A 22,056-nucleotide genomic window follows, 5' to 3' on the forward strand; every position below is an offset into this window, starting at 1 on the left:
TGTTTGAACATTGTTGTACTTCGCCCAGCAGATATGGGAGTTTTTTGTCATTGGTCATGTTTTCAAAATCTCCGTGTGTGGTTGTAATCTGTGGGAAGTATGTGTCTCTGATGTCTTGATACGATACACTGACACGAAACAAGACAGGAACGCCCAAAAACGTCACAGCCGGTTTTTTAACAAGACAGGAACGCCCAAAAACATCACATCCGGTGTTTTACCCCGGGCAGAATTTTCTATGGCTGCCAATGCAACTTTTTCCAATCCTTAATCACATACGGCAAACACCTATGCCGATAATATCTAACTTGCGGAGGTAACGTGCCTTGTCCGCGGGCAACAGATCTTTCAACGTATGGCATTGCAAATACGTTAGATAATCGCTACTCTGCGCAATATTGTTTTGAAAATGCCGCAAATTGCATTGCAGTGAACGAGAGCAAATCACAAATCACAAATCTTACCCCGGGGGGTGGGCGGAGCCGCGGAGTCGCAGCTGACGCCCCTCCCTCCGCTCTGATGACGCGTTGTTATGTCAATGTATGGACAGATGGTTAGGAAGTGTAGCTCGGTTTCCACTTCATTTTGTGTGCAGTGGGTGCATACCGTGCATAGTCTGTCTTCTCTCGGGATACAGGTCTGCCTATGACGGCCTTTCTCGATCGCGAGACTGTGCTCACTGAGTCTGTATGTACCTTTTGGGTCGGTCACGGTGCTCAGGCATTCTAGTTTACTCTGCTTTCGTGTTGCTTCTTTCCAATGTGTCAGATAGTTTTCCTTTTGCTGTTTTATAATTTGGTTTAGTCCAATGGGTTTTCTATCTCGTGGCTCTGTTTGTGTTTGTGCCCGGAGTTCCAGGGCCAGCTGGCTGATGGGGCATCTCTCTAGAGTTTCACTGTGTGTGAGTGCCTTGTTATATGGAGTGCATCTAGGTCACTTTCTTTTAGGTGGTTGTAGAACTTAAGTGCTCTCTTTTTTTTTTAATTATGAGTGGGTATCGTCCTAATTCTGCCCTGCTATACAGACAGACAGACAGACAGACAGACAGACAGACAGACACGCGCACACACGCACGCACGCACGCACGCACACACACACACACACACACACACACACACACACACACACACACACACACACACACACACACACACACACACACACACACACACACACACACACACACACACACACACACACACACACACACACACACACACCTACCTACTTACCTCTAGGGGCTGCAGTTAAGCTTTGCCATTGGCCCAAAATCCCCGCGACGGCAAAAGAATAACCAATCACGAAATCTCTCGTTCGGAATCGGATTGGTTACAACGGTCTGTCAATCATTGCTACCATAGAGTTTGCTAAATTGCTAGTGCTACATGGTGCTACTGTTACACCAACAGCTGATTGTGAAATTAAAAACACGTACAGAGGATTAGGAAGACGTGATTTGCGCTGCACACAGAGAGAGAGAGAGAGAGAGAGAGAGAGAGATGGCAGGCGAGTGGATAAGCCCCTCACTGCAGACCGTGGACGAGTGGGAGAAAAACTCTATGGTAAAAAAGCGTCCTATTCCACCTTTGCCCACAACTGCATACACTGCAAAGTGGGCGAAGAAAAGGAAAACAGAGGAGGAAAAGAAGTTAACCAAGAAGGAATCAAGGGCTCGTGAGAAGACCAGAGTATTCCTCGGTGATGCATTTGTTCATTGGAGGAAACTTCGTGAGGTCAAAGGGCTCAGAACAGATGAAGAACTTGCTGTATTGCTTCTGGACAGGTATCAATTCTCTTGGTCTATTTCTGTATTTTTATTTTTTGTAGGAAGTTATCCCGAACTGTGCACCATAACTTGTTATTAATGTTGTGTATTAGTACTAAGTAGTCCACTGCACTGAACGTTACTATGAAAACCTGCATCGCATCTGTCACGCCTCCGAGACACTCCATATATGTAAGGATGGTAGAGGCTTTCTTCGTCACAGGAGCGGAAAGTGCTGACCCGCCGGTGTAATTGGATGACTAGGTCTTTGGCGATATCTTTGGCTAAATGGGCAAGTTAAGTTATTAAGTTGCAAGGCTTAGTTTTAGATTCTCAACAGACTATTTATGAAATGATAATCGGACAGAGAACTTGTGCTGGCGAAATGCCTTATAAAAGGGTGGGATGACGTCACCACTAGGTAGGAGTGACATCAGCCCTGACAATATATGGCCACAGACTTCATTCCATATGTTGATCTCACCTCATCAAACCCTGGGCCTGTACACTCAAATGATACCGGAGAACTGTGACCATAGCGATTCTTCATCAATGTCTTCATCGTTATGCTAACATGCTGTCTTCATCAGTGTAGTTAGTATGTCAAACCCACAGATGTTATAGTTCATTTCCAAAGTGATCAAATTATTTTGTGCAATTAAATGGTCAATGAACAACATCTGTGAGTTTGACATAGGCTACTACAGTACACTGATGAAGACATATAAGAATTTACGCCACGGCAACTTGGTAAATTGGCGAGTTCTCCAGTATCCCTCAAGACACGCTCCATATATGGCCAGTACAGAATTAATTCCATATGTTGATCTCACCTCATCAAACCCTTAAATCTCCATATATGGAGCTGACCTGTTCTGACATTCCATATGTTGATCTGACCTCATCAAACCCTGTACACTCAATATATGGCGCGTGTCATGGAGAACACTGGATCATCACCTAGATTATATAGCCTACTGTACTCTACCAGATTCTCTACCATCTCTACCAGATTTATAGTTTAACTCCTGCTTCTTAAGTAGAAGCTCTGTTGTTTCAACTCTCACCCACAGGGCGTCTTACTGGTTGTAGGGTCATCCTAAAACATCCTAGAAGGGGTGCCCAAAAATCTTTTAACAGGAAGTGAGTTATGGACAAAAACAATGTAAATGTCTACCTAAACTGTTGACAGTTTCTCCAAAAAGCACAACATTTGGCATGCATGTCCCTTGCGTCACCCTAAGACATCCTAGAAAGATGGGGTGCCCCCAAACAAATCTTTAACAGGAAGTGAATTGACATAATTGAAATTGTTTCTCAAAAAGTATAGAATCTCATAGAAGTATACGATTTGGCACATATGATATGTCCCTTGGGTCATCCTAAGACATCCTAGAATGAATCTGCAACAGGAAGTGAATTTTACTAAATTGAAAATGGCCGCATAAACACAAACTAAAGAATCTCATAAAAGTATAAAATGTGGCACACATGTCCCTTGGGGCATCCCAAGACATCCTAGAAGGAGATCATCCAAGGGAGATTTGTACCACATTTCATGAGATTCTATAGGCCTTTTGAGTCAATCACCAACACTGTAGGCAGCCATTTTCTGGCACACCTTCTAGGATGTCTTAGGTGACCCCAGGGCCATGCATGCCAAAATTGATACTTTTTGGAGATTCCCTTGGTGTCTTTTGAGTCAACAGTCAACAGTTTAGGTGGCATTTTTGAATTTTGGCCATAACTCACTTTTCCTCTTTAAGATTTATTTGGGCACTCCTTCTGTGATGTTTTAGGACCCAAGGGACATCTGTATCAAAATTAATGTCATGCTTTTATCCGCCGCGTAACGATTTGGCGATAATATCCCCTACTATTAGTAGTATGCTGAAATGAGGTCTTTGTCTTCGACTATGCATGCACATGCATGGTACATATAGCACCACAAAGGCCCTAAAACAAGGCTCCAGGCATCCCAAAACAAACTTAGACCAGCCTTACTTACTAGTTTGTTACCAGATTCTACCGAGTTCATAGCTCTGAAACATGACTGATGAATGGCCCACAAATGATGTTGCAATAATATGTGTGTTTATATTGTAGCTACATGAATGACAACACTACAACACCCACCGCACCTCTTGTGTCCAGCATCTACACTGGGTCTCATTCCGACCGGTGAGTGTACATGAGTGTGCATGTTTATATGCAACTGGAACCACATGACACGTTCAATCCAGGGCATGTAGGGCTGCCTTACTCATGTATTCAGTAACAGGCTCCACTAACTTAGTGGAGCCTGTAAAACGTGTCTGTCTGTCTGTCTGTGTCTCTCAATGTTTTGGGGTCATTTTAAGTTTTGAATATCTTTTTTTTTTTAAGTTGATTCAGTATTTAGAATACATATTTGGTATTAATTTAATCAGACACAGCTCCTTCCTATATAAACCCATTGTAACTTCAAACTCCAATTTAAACTCTCTCTGTTTTACATTCAACCTTCACATCAAAGTCCTGATTCTATTCCTTTTCAGACCAGTGTGTGTTTGTGGAGTCCACCTGCAGGTGAACACCAGTTCTCCAGCACCAACCAGCACCATTTCTATTAAACAGGAACCTCAAGAAGTTGAAGTAAAAGAAGAACAACTCATATGACCACAAGTAAGTTTCTTTCTTTCTTTCTTTCTTTCTTTCTTTCTTTCTTTCTTTCTTTCTTTCTCGTTGTGTTTTAGGGATATCCTCTTATCAATGATGATCATTGGGGGAAATCTTACAATAATGATCATATCATATGTATCATTAAAACTCATTGAAACAAAACAGTTTATATTAAATCAAATCATAAAGTGTATGTACACTAGTATAGCACTTTGATTATGTTGGCAATGATGAGGCCATGAAGCAAAAACGGAATGATCTAATTTGGAAATCCAATATGTGCTTTTTTATAAACCGTTTTGTGGGAAGACGTTTTTTTAGACTGTTTCATTCTCTCTCCCTCCACAGATTAAAGGCGAACATAAGAGGATGGAGCCCAAATAAATGGAGGCTGCAGGGTCATCGTTGACATAGCAGTGAAAAGAAAAGATGATGATGATGATGATGATGATGATCAGCCGCGTCAACTCCGGGGGTGCAGAAGCGCAGCTGCACCCACTGGCATTCTGTTTTAATAGCAGAATATGCACCCACTGTATAGTGACTGTCCTGAATGAAAATGTCACGTAGTCACATACCAGCTTGTGCAGCGTCGGGCGTGGGCCAGAGAGGTGTTGGGTCGTCGCCCATGGGCATTCAAATGCTAATAAGGTGGCTTTTGTTCTGCTGCCAGGTAGAGAGTATGTCGCATACATACATTACAGTACAGGATGCATTTCCATTTGACTACGAATCTACGATGATGAACACCGACTCTACAAGTAGCTGCCGAGGCTGACAGCACTATCTTCAGCGCCAACACAACGGCTCTTTTAAGAGCAGCTAATAGCCAGCCGCCGAGCAAAAGCCGCAAAATATGCCCGAAAATATCAACCCTACTGGAAAGAGACATTTACCTGGATCACGTACATTAAATGGTAGGTCAATAAGCGACCGCCAGAAAGCGACTGCTAGCTGTTTATCATTGATCATGCTGAAATGTTGAAACAAAATACTGAAACAATTTAATGTGTTCGTTGTGAACTGAAACACTGTGTTCATTAGCAAATTGTAAATAAAGTAGGGGAGAGCCGCCAACGATGTAACACTTTGCACGTTTCATTTTTTTACTCAGAGATCCGTTTATCTACACATGTAATATTTTCAGGCAACGGACCTACACATGTCAGCTACCATAAACCACTTCAAGTTATTTTTTTTATAAAACAGGTCGGGAGTTATTAAACCGAACGTGGACGCTGTTCCAGTGTTACAATTGCTGCGCATGTCGGATTAATTGGCATGCATGATAAATGTAACAACGCTAAAAAACATCATTAAACATATCGTTTTCAGCTTAAAGCAATTATATTTCATTGAAGCAACTCCTTAGCATTGTTTTGATACCATAGACGTGATAAGAAAATGTATCAAAAATAAGGGAAATATTAAATAGTAGCCTATCGGGTGTACCAGTTTGGGCTTTTTTTTATTATAATTTTTTTGGCACCCACCGCCGTTATAGGAACGTGACGCGCCTGATGATGATGAAGACAGCAACACAGAGTCAGCCAGCACGGATACTGAGGACAGTAGTGATGACTGTGAGAGTGTACACATTTACAGTGATGAATCTGATGATGATGATGATGGCGCACTATTCTGTGGAGCACTGGCACTGGCACCACCAACGAGTCGTTAGAAAAAGCAGGACCACCTTGTCAACAATGGTCTCATGAAAACACAAACTACATAACACCTGTAACAAAAACAAAAGCCTATCAACTGATAAGGAGTACGGGTGCTGATGCTGTACCTCATCCCTCAGAGATCCAAACTCGCAAGCATTTTCGGCAAGTTATGTGGCGAAGTTGTACACTTTACAGATGGATCGGCATGGAGATCATCCTCAGAGCATGAGAGAAAGAGAGTAAAAGTTTGTACTGTATAGGTCTTAAGTCTGCTTTTAGAGATGACACAGTTGTAGCAGATCTCAGGTAATCAGGAGGTTGTTCCAGGGAGTAGAACCATGACTAAATGCACCTTCACCTGATTCACATTTTATTCAACGTATACAGTATTAAGGAGACCAGTTCCTGGTGATCTGACATGATTTGATTGGTTTCTAGGTAGTGACTGAGGAGGTTACGATGCAGTTAAACCATTTAGGGCTGTATAATTCACCTCTTCAGAATCTATCTCGCGCCCTAGCACTCCCTGTCCTTGTGTCACTTTTTGTTGCCTGTATTTTAGATAGATGCTACTAGTTGTACATGTTGGTTACTTGTTCACATGATGTTATTTATATAGACATAATGATCACAATGCTAGGAATGCAAGTTCGGTAGCATGTTTAGACAGATGTTGGGTTTGATCTGTACCTGGCATCCTGGTTATGTTGTACTTAAATTATGTGAGATTTTACCCCTGTATTGCATATTAATTTAACCACTTTAACCCTATTCATACTTTGGTTATTCGAAAATAAATACATTTGGGAAAACATATTTTCGGATGGGGGTGTGTGTATATATATATCAGTAAAGGTAGAATTATACGGTGACTAACTTGGCATTGACAATAGAAGTATGGGTCGTTTGGTTTTTCTATCAATTCACACATTTTGTGCAAATCGTACAATAGGAAAATTATTGTGCTAAATGATGCAGAACCTAATACAGAAATGCACTTTAATCCATATTTCTCAGTGACGGGTCTCATGTATGCTTTTAATGTTGCAGATATATGGTTTTACCACTAGGTGTCGTATAGTACTTGTGTCTTTCAGTGCCTCACTGTATTCTGTTTTATATAATTATGTTAGTGTTTTGTTGTTTACAAGTGACCTTTTGACAAAAAATAAAATATTGGCTACTTATGTTTCAATGTGCCTTATTAGTTTTAAAAAAAAATATGCACCCACAGTGGATATTAATACAATTATTGTTTTTATTTATTTGTGTGTAACTCTCATAGTCTAATGTTTTAAATGCGACTGATTAAATGCATTCCTTAAAAAAGATTTGCATTCACACAATTTTTGTGTGGCTATCATTTTATTTCAATTGCTTTAACCCCAATAAGCCAATTGTTTGAATGTATTCACATTCACAAAAAGCTCGCATTGAACTTGTTAAGATAGAATAGATAGTTGGACATTTTTAGATTTGTTTTTTGCATTATGTCATGGTTAAATGACCCTCAGGGATCGTTAATGATCCATTTGGTTCCATTTGTAGCCTTCACTCTTGTTCACGTTTGCGAACCACTGAGTTTATGAAAATCAATATGTTTTATATACATGATAACATTCCTTTTTTTTATATATAATTCTCAAACAAAAACATCAACACAGTCAATCCGCTGACCACGTGGTCCCCCCCCCCCACCCCCCAGCCAAAAATATCATCCAATCGGATATTTAGTCGGACCGACGGACCAATGATAAAACAGCAGTGGGCTTGGTTTCCAGGGAGCTTTCTGTGCGGTGGCGGACGGTCGGTGTGTGACTAATGCTGTCATATGACTGCGTGACACCAATGGAGACAGTTACAAGGAACAACGTTAGTTAGCTCTTCTTGGGATTATTTCCTTCGAGAAGAGGAGGACGACGGAGGAGGTGACTTTCTGTACCGAATTTGGTACAAAAAAAGAAGGGAAAAAAATGCCTCCGACTCTTTTCCAGAAACTTTTCAATAAAAGAAACGCCTTCTCGCCGCCGCCGAGATGTAGCAGAGAGGACCCTGCGTTCAGGTACGTGTGCGCGTGTGTGTGTGCGCGCGCGCGCTGTGTTTGTGTGTACACTACAGTATGTGTGTGTGTGTGCGCGCGCGCGTGTTGTATGTGTGTGCGTGCTATCTCTGATGCTCATCATGGTGGCTGCATGGTGGCTATGGCTGCTGATGGCAGTTTATATTCCAAAGTATTTCATATCTTTCCATATTTCTCACACACACTGCGGGAGAGAACTGCGTTTGTTTTGGGTTTCGCTGGAGTTGTTTAGCATGCTAATGTGGCTAACAGACAGAGACACACACACACACACACACACACACACACACACACACACAGCTAGCAGAAAGCTGCACACGCTGTCCCTTTGTGGAACTCCCAGCCAGCCAGCCAGCCTCGTGACCCCTTTTCGTGTCTATTCTTGATACTGTTAGATGTATGATAATACTGTATTTTACTATAATATATACTGTAGATTATATATAGTGGTATAATATATAACACTTCACTAATGGTATGTACAGTGAGTAATGTAATTCACTGCGTGGATGGCTCGTAAACAAAAGAGGATGATCGCGCATGTTAACGTTACAGTCGTTACTCCTGGCTGGGATTGCAGTACACTAATAACCATTATTTATTGTTGTTAATTATTATTATTCGTTACAGTCGTTACTCCTGGCTGGGATTGCAGTACACTAATAACCATTATTTATTGTTGTTAATTATTATTATTCGTGTACAGTACACTAATAATAATAATCAACAACTATAATAAATAATGGTTATTATTGGCCTATCTGCACAATATTGATAAGTTGGTGCAAAGTAAACCAGTCGATCGTGTGTGTGTGTGTGTGTGTGTGTGTGTGTGCGTGTGGCATCCATAGCTCCAGTCATCACCCACATAGTTAACCTCTCCATCAAACAGGGACAGGTCCCCCAAGATTTTAAACTGGCCAAAGTAACCCCCTTGTACAAAAAAGGGAGTAAATTAGAACCCGGCAACTACCGCCCTATTTCTATACTAAGCTCCATCTCGAAAGTGATGGAAAAAATAGTCTATGAACAGGTTGAAAAGTATCTTGCCACTAATAAATTGCTGTACGAGTTCCAATCTGGTTTCAGAACATCCCACTCCACTGACACATGCCTCCTCTATTTGAGCGACCACATCAAACACGAGGTGGATGCTGGAAAATACTGCGGCATGGTCATGCTGGACCTCCAAAAGGCTTTTGACACCGTGAACCACTCCATACTGGTTAACAAGCTTAAAGCTATTGGTTTTGATAGCACATCAGTGAGCTGGATGCAATCCTACCTGGAGGGGAGAGAACAGATGGTGGAGGTGAACGGAACACTGTCCCCTCCCCTCCCAGTGAGCTGTGGCGTCCCACAAGGAAGCATACTAGGGCCTTTACTGTTCCTAATTTATGTTAACGACATGACTTCAGCTTGTGACTGCAACTTGTTCCTGTTCGCAGATGACTCAGCACTGCTGGTCTCGGACAGGAACAAACTGCAGGTTGAAAAGACCCTCAGCTCTGAACTCGGTAGAATCTGCACCTGGCTCGCTGATAACAAACTATCCTTACACCTGGGAAAAACTGAATCCATCCTCTTCGGATCAAATAGTAAACTCAGCAAGGCAGATGGCTTCTTGGTTAGAGTGGGTGACAATATTATCACACGAAAAGATCAAATTACCTACCTAGGTTCCATCCTGGAGGCCAATCTTTCCGGTGATAAAATGGCCACCAACGTAATCAAAAAAGTCAATCAAAGAACAAGATTCCTTTACAGGATCTCCTCACTGGTCAGCAAAAACACCTTGAAGACCTTAACAGGAGCCCTCGTACAAGGTTTCTTTGACTATGCATCCACCTCTTGGTACCACAGCACCTCAAAGGCCCTTAAAACAAGGCTCCAGACCTCTCAAAACAAACTGGTCAGGCTCCTACTTGGCCTCACCCCCCGAACCCACCTCACCCCTGCACACTTTGACAGGCTGGGATGGCTTAGGGTCGACGACAGAGTGCAGCATCTTGCAATGGGTCTGGTCCACAAGATTCGATACACCACCAAGATACCCATGTACCTGTCTAAATACTTCCTTAATGTAAACGAAGTCCACACCCACAACACCAGAGGGAGTGCAACAAACCATGTACAACCCAGATTCGGCACAAACAAGGGACTAAATTCTTTTCGCTCCTATGCCACCAAAATGTGGAACGCCCTACCAACAGTCATTAAGACATGTGAATCCCTTGACTCCTTCAAAACCGCTCTCAAAGGGCACCTACGGATGGCTGCAATTCGAAACTGGCCTCTGTAAAAACTGAATCCCCCCCACCCCCCCACCCCATTTTCCCTCACTGTATATTGTATCTTTTCCCTTTTTTGCTTCCCATATGATGAATTCCTGTTCTGTTCTTTACCTACAGAGAAATGTCTATTTGTATGTCTCTAAATGTTTGTATGTCTTTAAATGTTTTGATGAATTGAACAATGTGGACCCTGTTGTAAACAAGTGTAATGCTTAATTGGGTCGTCCACTCACAGTTGACAGTCTTTGTATTGAGTTTGTGCTTAAAATGTACTGTAAATTCTACTAACTGTTAATAAAGATTTCAATCAATCAATCAATCAATGCATGCATACGGTATATATTATACACAATGCAGTTCTGCACTGTCTGGGGGAGTGGGGGACAGTATCTTCTCGCTCTCTCTGTGTGTGTGTGTGTTTGTGTGTGTGTGTGGGCATACGTGACTATGCTGGAGTCACTCCTTTAGTCGAGCAGACAACTTGACATAATAACATTATTCCATTCATTCATTTCAATCATGAGGAATATTAATACATATAATCCTGAGAGTGTACACACGAACCAAAGGGATCAATGCTGGTCCATTTGGTTCCATTTGTACACTCTCTGGGTTATAAATGGATAAATGAACATAGGACTTTTACTGTGTAGCGACCAGACCTTTATTGGGACGTACACACAGTCACAGAGGTCCTGGTTCTGCTCGATAACCCCTATTTCAGCTTATGAAGTGGTGCACTGCAAATGAATGGCTGCGGGTCACGGGTGGATATACGTTTATTTATATATATATACTCTTAATTTCTGTCTTATTTCTATAAATCTTCTGCATGACCTCATGTGGCAGCCAAGTCTATGGACTTAATTATTTTTGTCTTATTCGTGCCCCCAAAATCATTCCCCCTCGTGGCGTCATTTGGCAGCAAAAGACTGAGACAATAGTTGCCCATCACTTCACACAAGTGTGATTTTTTTTTTTACTTCTTCAGTCGGCTCTGTGAAGTAGGTCTTACTCTTTCGTGGGCTTTATGATGTCCTTTTGCATGGAACAACCATGCAGTGTCTGGAACCTGTTGACCTTACCCTGCTGTGAGATGATAGTGTGGATATATTTACTGCTGGACAAGAGAGCTCTATGCTGTGGGTTATAGTAGGAGAGGGGGGGGGACCGATTCTGGCCTAGTCTTACTAGGTGCACGCAGGTGGCAGGTTTCTGTTAGCCTATCACTTTTTTTTCTGTTCGCTTCATCTCTGATACAAGGCCTCTGTTCTTTAAGCGGTGAGGGGAGGACTGGGTCGATGATGGCCGTCATAGAATCTTGATTTAGAAGGGCTTGCAGAATGTGAATGAGAGAAGAGCACATTTCTGGGCTGCAGACAGTTTAGGTGTATTAACAAAAACAAAAATGTCAAGATCCTTAATTGGATGGTTTGGAATGCAGGAGGAGGACATGAGGGATAAAATGATTCTTGCGGAGGTGGACATTGTGTGGAGGGGGGCGTGCAAGTGGAGGAGAGGGTAAGGAATGGGAGAAAAAGTAAGAGAAATAATGGCTACATTATTCTAAACCAATTACCAATGAAGAGGTTTTGTGTGGAGATGAAGCCATAACATAACTTGTTGCAACATTAAAACCGGACTTTCCTATTGCCCATCGGTACCGTACTCCAAGGTTTGTCAGAGTTACTTAGAGTACCTTTTGTAATAAGTTATAAATATAGCCAATATACTTGAGCCATTGGAAACAATCAAAGGTCTCACATCACAACATTTAGGTGTTTTCGGTGTGTTACGCAACGCTGTTGCCTTGCAGAACTCAGCCACTCATCCCACACTGACAGCACTGCGCTGTCCCTGTCGCTGTCAGAATACCACGGAGGGCAGCAGGCTGGCTGACCCTGTGAGGAAAGCCTAAAGAGCCTCTCCTATTTCCCTCGCTGCAGCGCGTGACCAGGAGCGGCATACTGTACATATCGGTGAGAGCTCCCGGCTCACTGCCAGCCAGGACCCATGCAGGGTAGGCACAGGCCTGAGCCCCAGCCAGAGGCTTTGTCTCTCCGGCCGCCACCCTGGTAGTCCCTGTCTGACATGCCCGCATGCCGGACCGGCCCCACTCGGTATACAGCTTAATGCTCGTCTTGGCCTTAACACCATGTCTGTCCTGAAGCACTTAGCCCCATTTTATAGTCTTTATAGTCTGCTAGTCTTGCGTTGCCAGCCTCTCGCAATTTTCAACTCCTTCCGTCATACAGGCTGGAGCACAGAAGTTCTGATCATGACGTAAAATATAAAGTGGAAGGAAAGCCTCCTCCCCACTTCCGTTTCGTTTTTAGAGTCGCGCAAATTTATCCTAATATAAATCATCTAAACATATAGCTTGCTGCTTAGCAGAAATGGAAATAAAAAATCACTCCTGTGTGAAGTGAGGGGCGCTATTATATTAAAGTCTAACTCATGATTAGGTGATGTAATGGTGATGTAAAACAAACGGAGCCAACACAAACATTAAACGCCATTAACAAAGAGACAATATGACATAATGAGGTACATTATGATGTAAATCTTCCCATTATTGTCGCTGGCATTTACAAAACAAACATTGAACTAAAGACAAACATTAAACCTGTGTGCCCCTCAAAAAACTACGCTCTAAAGATATTTTAAAATATTATTTTGTGAATGGAAATGCTAGCTTCCTAATTACTCGGTTTTCGGGAGGTGTAGTTCCAGACTCTATACTGACATATATACTAGCATTCAGAGATTGTGGAATAGTGGCCTGGGCCACAGCTGAGAGCTCCAGGCACCTAGGCCTGACGGCGTGCCGTGGGTTCGAGTCCCGAGCCCGTCGGCCTTTGCCGCATGTCTTCCCCCCCCATCTCTCTCCCCCTTTCCTGTCATATTACTTAACTGTACCCTATCAAATAAAGGCAAAAAAGCCATAAAAAATGCCTTAAAAAAATACATTGTGGAATAGTTGTCTGGCTACGTGAGACTATACTTCTGCAAGATCAAAAATACAGTAGGTTGTTACTGTGCCACGCTGTTTCCATCCACTATTTTGTGAAATACATGTTCCTATAATGACTTACCGCCAGTACCCAAATAACTTACCGGTACCCAAAACGGTGATGACAGGGTTAATGTGGTTATATGATGAAAAGGTAAATTGTTTCTTTCTCAGACTCAGTTGGCATGAACCCAATGTTAACAGTCAGGGAGTAGACATTTTTGGGTGTGACTTGCTACAGTGCAGGAACAGTGACAGCCAGTCTACTAAAGCAAAGGTCATATGACATTATATCAAAGTCATCACCTGGAGGCGATTTAATAAATTGATTTGATTCATTGCGTTCAATTATTGAATGCAACATTACAGTACGTTTAAGTAGATGATGATGTTAGGTTTGCCCAAAATGAATCCCCAATCCCTTCAACTTTCAAGACAATTTCATGTGATGACTCATGAGGCTCTGGTTGCAGAGCGTAGCGTCTAGGCGTGCAATAGTTTATATCAAACTATTTGATCTCATTGATTAATAATACGGTAAAACATAAAATAGATTTTTCAAAACATGAATCTACAAGTGCACATTGGCTATTTAATTTTTATATATTTTTTTGCGTGAACTTAAATGGTTAGACGAAACAATGTAGTTGATTATAAAATGTATTTGACATTTAGCTTCAAGAATATCTGATTAATCTAAAAAGTAATGGACAGAATAATCACTAAGGAAATTGTGTGTGTGTGTGTGTGTGTGTCAGTCTCAGGGCGTCCAGAGCTCTGTTGACAGTGGCTGTCGTCAGGTTCCTTTCATGGCTATTTTAAGTGGCCACATTCAGGCTTCTTAGAACTGCAGGGTCATGGTAAAGATATACTGTAGTTAGTTTTGTGTTAAAGGATACCTGTTGTGTGAGACTGTATCCTGTGTGTGCTCGTGTCATTTATTGTTAGGATACATATACGGCATGTTTTAACCAATGGAGGAAAAAGTACTCATGAGATGAGCAGACGGAGAATGTGAGTCTCTGAACTTTACTTCCAACAAACGACAACAATACACAGGTACATCACTTCCTACATCCTCCTGTTACCACCCAGCCAGTGCTCAATCTGAGGTGAGATCCCCATCTAGTGTCCACCACACTCTTTCGTTTTACTTAAGTAAAGGTGTCAATACTGCAATATAGAAAAACTCCGTTACAACTAAGTAAAAGTACGGAATTCAAAATGTACTTGAGTAAACTAACTTACTTAAAGTATTGTCATCAAACCCCTCCCCGGCAGTAGATGGGGCTGCCCTGGTGGTCCCTGCTGCTTGGGCGATGTCGGGGAGGTGGTGAGCGACCTGAACATGGATACAAAATCACACCCGTGTGAAATGAGGGGCGCTCTTGTCGTCGTACATCAATTTATGTTAGCAGACATTTGACATTGCTACATGAGGTACATATGGAGGTCCCTTATTGGCCAAGCGCTCCCACCAACATGTGATTGGTTAGCCGATTTGCTCGTTTCATTATGACGTACGTTTTCCCTTCAATGGCATTTAATGTTTTGATGTTTACGTCATATTTAGCGGAATTATCAGGTCTTATCATCATCATACATCATGTATCATCTCATACTGGCCAATCAGAATGCCTGTTGCCTGTGATTGGTTAGCTGATATTACGTAAATGGTCAATGGCGGTTGATGTTTAATTTACGTCATACTTGGCGTAATTCTGACCTAATTTCTCCGTTCATTTTCAATGGCAAATATTGAGACGTGCGAGGACAAAAGCTGTTTATAGAAGGGGCTAGCGCCCCTTAAAAAATAGATGTCTCATTGGCCGCTGCAGTTCATTGGAGAGATGTGTCTCCAGCATAAAGTCTAGCGGAAGTGCGGAAGGCACGCTTCGTCTCTGCCACTCAAGTGACTACTGGCCAATCACAGCGCGTCTTTTCCAGGACTTATCAATTATATCCAAATGTGCTTTATTGGCATGAGCTAAAAGACCACCCCTGAGTCCCGGGACCCATTACATTACAGTTTTAAAATAATTGTGGTGGAGTAGAAGTAACAGTACTGAAAATTTGAAATACTCCAGTAAAGTAAAAGTACCTCAACATTGTACTTAAGTACAGTACTTAAATACATGTAATTAGTTACTTTCCACCACTCAGTCAGATCCCATTGCAGATATCTAGTGTCTGACTCTGGTCTATTATTTATTGTATTTACTATTTTATCCATATTCTTATCTCTACGACTACACCTACCTGCACCTATCCTGTGTTTTGATGCTTACCGTGTTGCTATGACACCTGGATTTCCCCACTCAGACGGGGATCAATAAAGATCTTATCTCATCTTTAAAGCCACACACACAAAGCAGCCCTCATCTTCGCTCATAGTAATAGGTCAACGTCCATACATAATGATATTTTTAAAAGTTCACTTTAATCATTGAGAACAGCAAAATGTCAGTGTGACAACATGCAGCAGCAATCAAATAAGTGATACTGGACGTTATGCATACTGGTCATTAACACCAGGGTAATTTAGCTGCTAGCGCCATCATGGACTATCCCCAGATTAACTTTGAGCAGCTCGCTTGTTTGATTGTCTGCCTGCCATGCCCGGCTGTGGGTACTATGAAATCATCTCTCTGGGTTCTGTGGTCATTCAATATCTAGTCGAGTAAGAACATTAAAAGCAGTTCTTAAACTGTTATCAGGTATAGCTACTAGCTAGTAGCTACCTTTTTATTAGGGAGGGTAATGTTAAACCTACCCAAGCTGCTTTGTTTGGTAAATGTTAAATGGTGCATTTATATAGCGCCTTTGTCCAAGGCGCTTTACATAGATTTGTGCATTACATTCATCCATTCACACACACAACACATTCATACACAGATAACGGAGGAAACCATGCAAGGCACCAACCTGTACATCGGGAGCAATTAGGGGTTCAGTGTCTTGCTCAAGGACACTTCAACACTGCCTCTGGGGGAGCCCGGGTAACCCGGGTTCAAACTGGCAACCCTATGGTTCCCATCCAGCCACTCTACCCCTGAGCCACCGCCGCCCGTTTGGCTTATTGTACCGTGGTAGTAGTACACTCACTGCATTGTTGTTGCATTATTGCAGTGCTTTTGTAGTCTTCCGACCAATCAAATGTAGTTAGTCCGACCAATCAAAGTGCCTCGCATTCACATATGCTGCTCTCTTATTTCCAGTTAGTCTTCGTGACATGCACGCAATACACAATATAACGCATACACCCCGACTGATCGTTTCCTCTGCTAGGATCCTGAAATCAAACCACCTCATTGCATCTCCCATATCACCCGTTGGCGTTTAGTCTTGTTTCAGCCTCTGAACATGCTGACATGTGGGTTGGTGGGTATGGGCTGAGAGGGGGGGGGGGGGGGGGGGGGTTGTTTGGGGATTGAGGAGATTACACACAGAAGACTATACTAGAACATGGGGTCAGATTCTTCAGATGCTTCGATTTGACCCTTTAATCAGTATGTTGGGTCAGTCAGAAAATAAGTGAAGTTGACCTACAAAATCCTCTTTTCTTTCTTGCGTCTTCCTTTTTAGAATGCAAAATTCTTGGACTTTAAAGTTCACAACAAAACGGCTTCCTATTCCCTGGCTGAATTGGAAGTGAACTGAGGCCAACTGTGGTTTTCACATAACAGCTCACACACATTCACACTCACAGCACATCTCTACATTCAGGATTCTTCCTCATCATGCATATCATCACAGACTAGCCTACTTTCCACCTCGCCTTTCCTCTCATGTGATTGTGATTCAGAGAGACTAGTGAAACGTGTATTGTCACTGAGAACACACACACACAAACAAACATAGAATGCATGACTCAACATCAGTTGGTTTGTACTATAGCCCTGGGCTGGGCGTTGTATCAATATCATGATTTTGGGGATTTTGTTTATTTTGACTGTACTATTGTAGTATGCATTCATTCATTGTTTTAAATTGCTGCATTTCATTACATTCAAATTACGTCATTTCTTTTACTTGACTACTAGCTGTTCTATTGTTTGCCTACAAACGTAATTATTATATTGCCATATCAGAGCCATATCAGAAATCTTATTGCGTCCCTCCCTGCAATATCGTCACAATATTGCCATTGAGGTATACTATATTTGGTCAAACATATATTGATATTAGATTTTCTCCATGTCACTCAGCCTCAGCAATTTGTGAATTATACCCAAGTAGTGTGGGTGCATGGGTTTGGTCCGATGTATTAACAGTCCGACAGGCATTAGTCTGACAACCGACCCGGGTGACCCCAAACCCTAACCTCACAGGGAAGCCATGGGTGAGTTTTAACCGGCAACGCATGTTGGGCGCCACGAGTGAGTCTTAACCGGCCACACGTGTCTTAACCGGCAGCGCATGTCGGGAGCCACCAGTGAGTCTTAACCAGCCACGCATGTGTTGGACTGTTGCATGTCGGACTGTTGTTAGTACGTCAGACCAAAGTATGCGCCCCTGTACTCCTGTAGTGTACTACCGCGGATCCCGAGTTCTGTCTCACTCTAACCCCTACACTCCCTGCATGGTGCTGCGTTGTAGGCCCGCTCCTTTTTCCCCTCTACACCAAATGTCTTAAAAACTCATCTGCCAGTTTCTGGTGAATGTTCACCCCCAGAATAGGAGGCTCAGCAAGTATTCAGTAAGACACTTTCACTATACCCTGCCAGACAAATATATATCCCCCACCCCCCAAAATAAATAAAATAATAATAATGACATAAAATGGGACATGTCTGAATGATAGCTAGGGTTTTACGAGTTGATTGTCCTCCATTCTAAGATAGATAGATGGATATTAGAGAGAGAGAGAGAGAGAGAGAGAGAGGGTACTGGCAGAAGTGCTTATAACAGGTGTTAAGTGTAAACAAGGTGCACTAACAGTAGATTCACAGTAGGCATATATAATGAACAGCCAGGAATAAAAATTAGTCCCAAATATTACATACATACACAATCTATGTCCATGTATGTAAAATCTGTCGGAGGAACAGAACGTTCCATCGGAATGTTCTAATTCTAAGAAGAAGGTTCTTTCTGGATGTTGGAGGCAGTCACACAGTCGGTGATTGTACAACGACACTAGACTGGAAGGCCTGAGGCTCTGCAGGCTGTCATCCTCCACCACTCGCAGTCATGTGAGTTTTGGAATGCAGAAGTTGTCCTCTTACCTGTAATTGCGGCAATGTGGTGGACAGCTGGTCACACGCAGTCAGGTGCTCTCTCAGCCTGTGTGGGCAAGCCTGTTTTGTCTTGTCTTCCCTCATTTAGTTTCGTGGCACTCGGCATGCCACCCTACTCCCTAGACATAATTTGGCCCCTGGGGAAAACTAATTGGGGAACCCAATTAGTTTTAGTGTCTGATTTAACACATACTTGCTTGGTTTCTCCCGATACATCATGATCTGTAATCTATTGTTTTAGGTTTAGTATTTGTTAATTAATTTAACAAATTAGGCCAAGTTGAATCATGCAAAAAAACAAAACATCGACTAATCTACTAAGAGATTGGTAGTCGACTAAGACTCATTCCAATGGATTAGTCGACTAATCGAGGTCAGCCCTATTGTTTACTCTAACTTAGTCATCGTAAATCTGTGGTTCTCAACCTGTGTGAAAATAGCTGACCTACAAGCTCACAACGTTGTGAGAGGTTGTTGTCAGATCGGCTATTTTTACAATATTTATCTGTGGAACAGAGAAACTAAATGTAATGCCTCAATTCCTAAATTTCAAGTGCTTGTCATTGTCAGGGTGGCGGGTCCCCAGTTATCAAATATGGTTATTTTGGGGGGGGTCCCCTATAGTTATTTTTGGGGGTCCCCAGTTCAAATACGGTTATTTTGGGGTGTATCCAGGGGGGTCACAGCCTGAAAAGGTTGAGAACTGCTAAGCTAGAGGAGTATAGAGGTTGGGATGTGAGTGGGTCTAGAGCAGAGGTTTCCAACCACTGGTACGTGTATCTGTGCTGGTATGTGCCTACGCGGTCATGTTCCACTGGTACGCGAGAAGGGAATCCCAAGTTTTCCCGACCATGAATCTATAACGGTGCGTTACCGGGATCAATGATATGGTCAATGACGATGATATAACATTATGTTGTGTTTTGGTACGATGATGTGCGACCTCGATGCGCCCCAGCCAGAACATTTTATGAACTGTCAGCCAGTCCGTGGTAATAGTAAGGTTGGGAATCCCTGGTTTAGAGCAAGGGTTCTCAACGTTTTAGGCTGGGGACTCACAGAGGCTGTGCCAGACAGGTTAGTGTTCTTCTGGTCCTCGTTTAGCAGAGTGGGTATAGGCCGGACAGGCACAGGACAAGGCCATGGTGATTCACCAGAGTGTGAGAGTCGCTCCAACTCGACACGTTTCTTGTCAAGCTCCGTCATTTCCATATTCAGTTCTTTGTGTGTGTGTGTGTGTGTGTGTGTGCGTGTGTGTGTGTGTGTGTGTGTGTGTGTGTGTTGCCAACTGTCCTTGTATCGATGCAAATCGAGGTGTGGTTGAGTGGCAGGTGTTTTCTTTCAACACCTTTTTGTCTTTCCCAGAAAAGTGTGATCCAGCAACGCTGGACAGACCTTCCAGGGAGCTGTGAGCTGTTGTTTTCTACCCGTGTAGAATTATTCAGCTGTTATTTCTCTATATTACGGTGTTTTTTACTTTTCAAAAGCAATCCTTTGTGACTGCCATGCTCTCTTCGTTTTAGCAGGGAGTTACCTTGATTTTTTTGTTTTTTAGGCTGTGATGTACTGGGGAAACATTTGGCAATGGGATTTATATTTGCCTTATAGACTTTATAAACAAAACTATAAACTTGGACAGGGCAGTTATGGCAAATGACTTTACACTTGAATATACAAAAACACCAATAACTTGAATATACAAATAAACACCAATAACTGCTACCAATATAAACACCAATAACTGCTACCATTAATCAAACGGGCCTATCCTTAATAATAATAGTAATCTAATACTATTAATATTAGCCAAAAATAGCTAAGCCAATCTACAAGCTCACAACATGTTGAATCGCAAACTGTTGTGAGCTTGTAGATCTGCTATTGCCAACAAAAAAAAATAGGTTCAATTTGATTAAAGTGTCAAATCACAACAAATTGTCTCAAGACACTTTACATATAGAGCAGAGACCCGACAGAGATCCCACCCAGAGCAAGCAATATTGCGACAGTGGTAACGGAAAATGGGTTGAAGTTGGTTAAAATAATGATGGAAATATGACTGTTGATTCTGTGTGTCCGTGATACGCACAGAACTGAGGGTAAAAAGTGAGGACGCCAGTTGTGATTGGCCGGAATGTGATGATGTATGATGATAAGAGCGCCCCTCACTTCACACAAGTGTGATTTTCATACTGATGAATTCGAAGCATTATGCAAAATAAATGCGATTAGCTCAAATAATTGCTATCAGGTGATCAGATTATGTAATAATTGTGATGCCTAGTGACGAGGCAGACTGCTTGGTTTGCAGGGGATGGAAGTGTGACACACACGTATATGATAGCATTTATCTGTGGTTTGCGCAGATTGTGTGGAGGAGACGTCTTTCCATCCCTCCACAGCAAAAATCCACTCACCTGTCCTGGCTTATTTTAGATTGTTGTGACAACTGTATCCTGGAGGCTGCGTGTGAAATGTGCCTGTAACATAATCTCTCGCCCTGTCCCGTCGTTCTCCACTGCACGAGCTCTGTTGTGGCTAAGAAAATACAAAATAAACAATGCTATGGGGCGACTGGAAGCCCAGCTCCACTGACACTGACACTGCCTTGCCTTAATGCAGAGTCAGATGCACACACACAGTCGCACACATACATACACACAGTCACGCATGTACGCCCGCACGCACACTGTACACTAACAAAGTTGCACATGACATGTGTTGCACTGGCAGTTCACTGATAGTGATAGGGCTATTTGAAATCATTCATTTCATTGTGCCTCGAGTGAGAACGGACATGTGACTCAGGACGTTTATCACCTTAATCAATTCACAAGATAGGTAAACGATACAATTGCTGGTGGCTATTTTCGGTGCTATTGCAGTGTAATTGAAGTGTCAGTTAAGGGAAAAAATACTTCTTCACATTTTCACATTCATGAATTACTAGTTTTGGCCATACTGAATATTAAAGAACTATTTCCAAGATATCAACTGATGAGTCAGACTGATTCAGTGCTTCTCAGAATTGTAGAGTAGAAATGAAAGATCTCCCCGTAAAATTGTACGGTAACAAATTAATAGTGGTAGCAGCCGGGTCACCGGTCTGGTATTGTCCTTAATTTTAAATTCTGTGCACAGGGGTCCAACTTGTCTCCAAAGTGGCCTCCTGCCCCGTTTGAGTCTGAGCTGTCTGTTGTCCCAGGAGGAGCAGAGGGAGACGAGCCCTGGTCAGCCTCTCACGCTGTCACACACACACACACACACACACACACACACACACACACACACACACACTCGGCAGTGCTCCACCGATCACCTGACAGTCTCATG

The 22,056-nt window shown here is 42.5% G+C and overlaps 1 protein-coding gene and 1 long non-coding RNA gene across 3 annotated transcripts in view; both read left to right on the forward strand.

The window, feature by feature from the left end:
* Positions 1–1,642: 1,642 nt before the first annotated feature.
* LOC310857630 lies at positions 1,643–4,427 on the forward strand. Its single transcript, XR_014569162.1, has 3 exons — positions 1,643–1,783; positions 3,872–3,946; positions 4,303–4,427. It is a non-coding gene; the product is annotated as an uncharacterized lncRNA (long non-coding RNA).
* A 3,518-nt stretch (positions 4,428–7,945) lies between these two features.
* The window catches only part of fnip1 (folliculin interacting protein 1), a 62,007-nt gene continuing 47,896 nt past the window's right edge, over positions 7,946–22,056 (forward strand). For both annotated transcript variants that reach the window (XM_083787963.1, XM_083787964.1), the window contains exon 1: positions 7,946–8,158. In XM_083787963.1, coding sequence (XP_083644089.1) covers positions 8,070–8,158 — 89 coding nt within the window. In that variant the 5' untranslated portion in view covers positions 7,946–8,069. The remainder of the gene's footprint in view (positions 8,159–22,056) is intronic.

This window comes from Protomyctophum parallelum, assembly GCF_964188405.1.
Source record: "Protomyctophum parallelum genome assembly, chromosome: 1".
Lineage (NCBI taxonomy): Eukaryota > Metazoa > Chordata > Actinopteri > Myctophiformes > Myctophidae > Protomyctophum > Protomyctophum parallelum.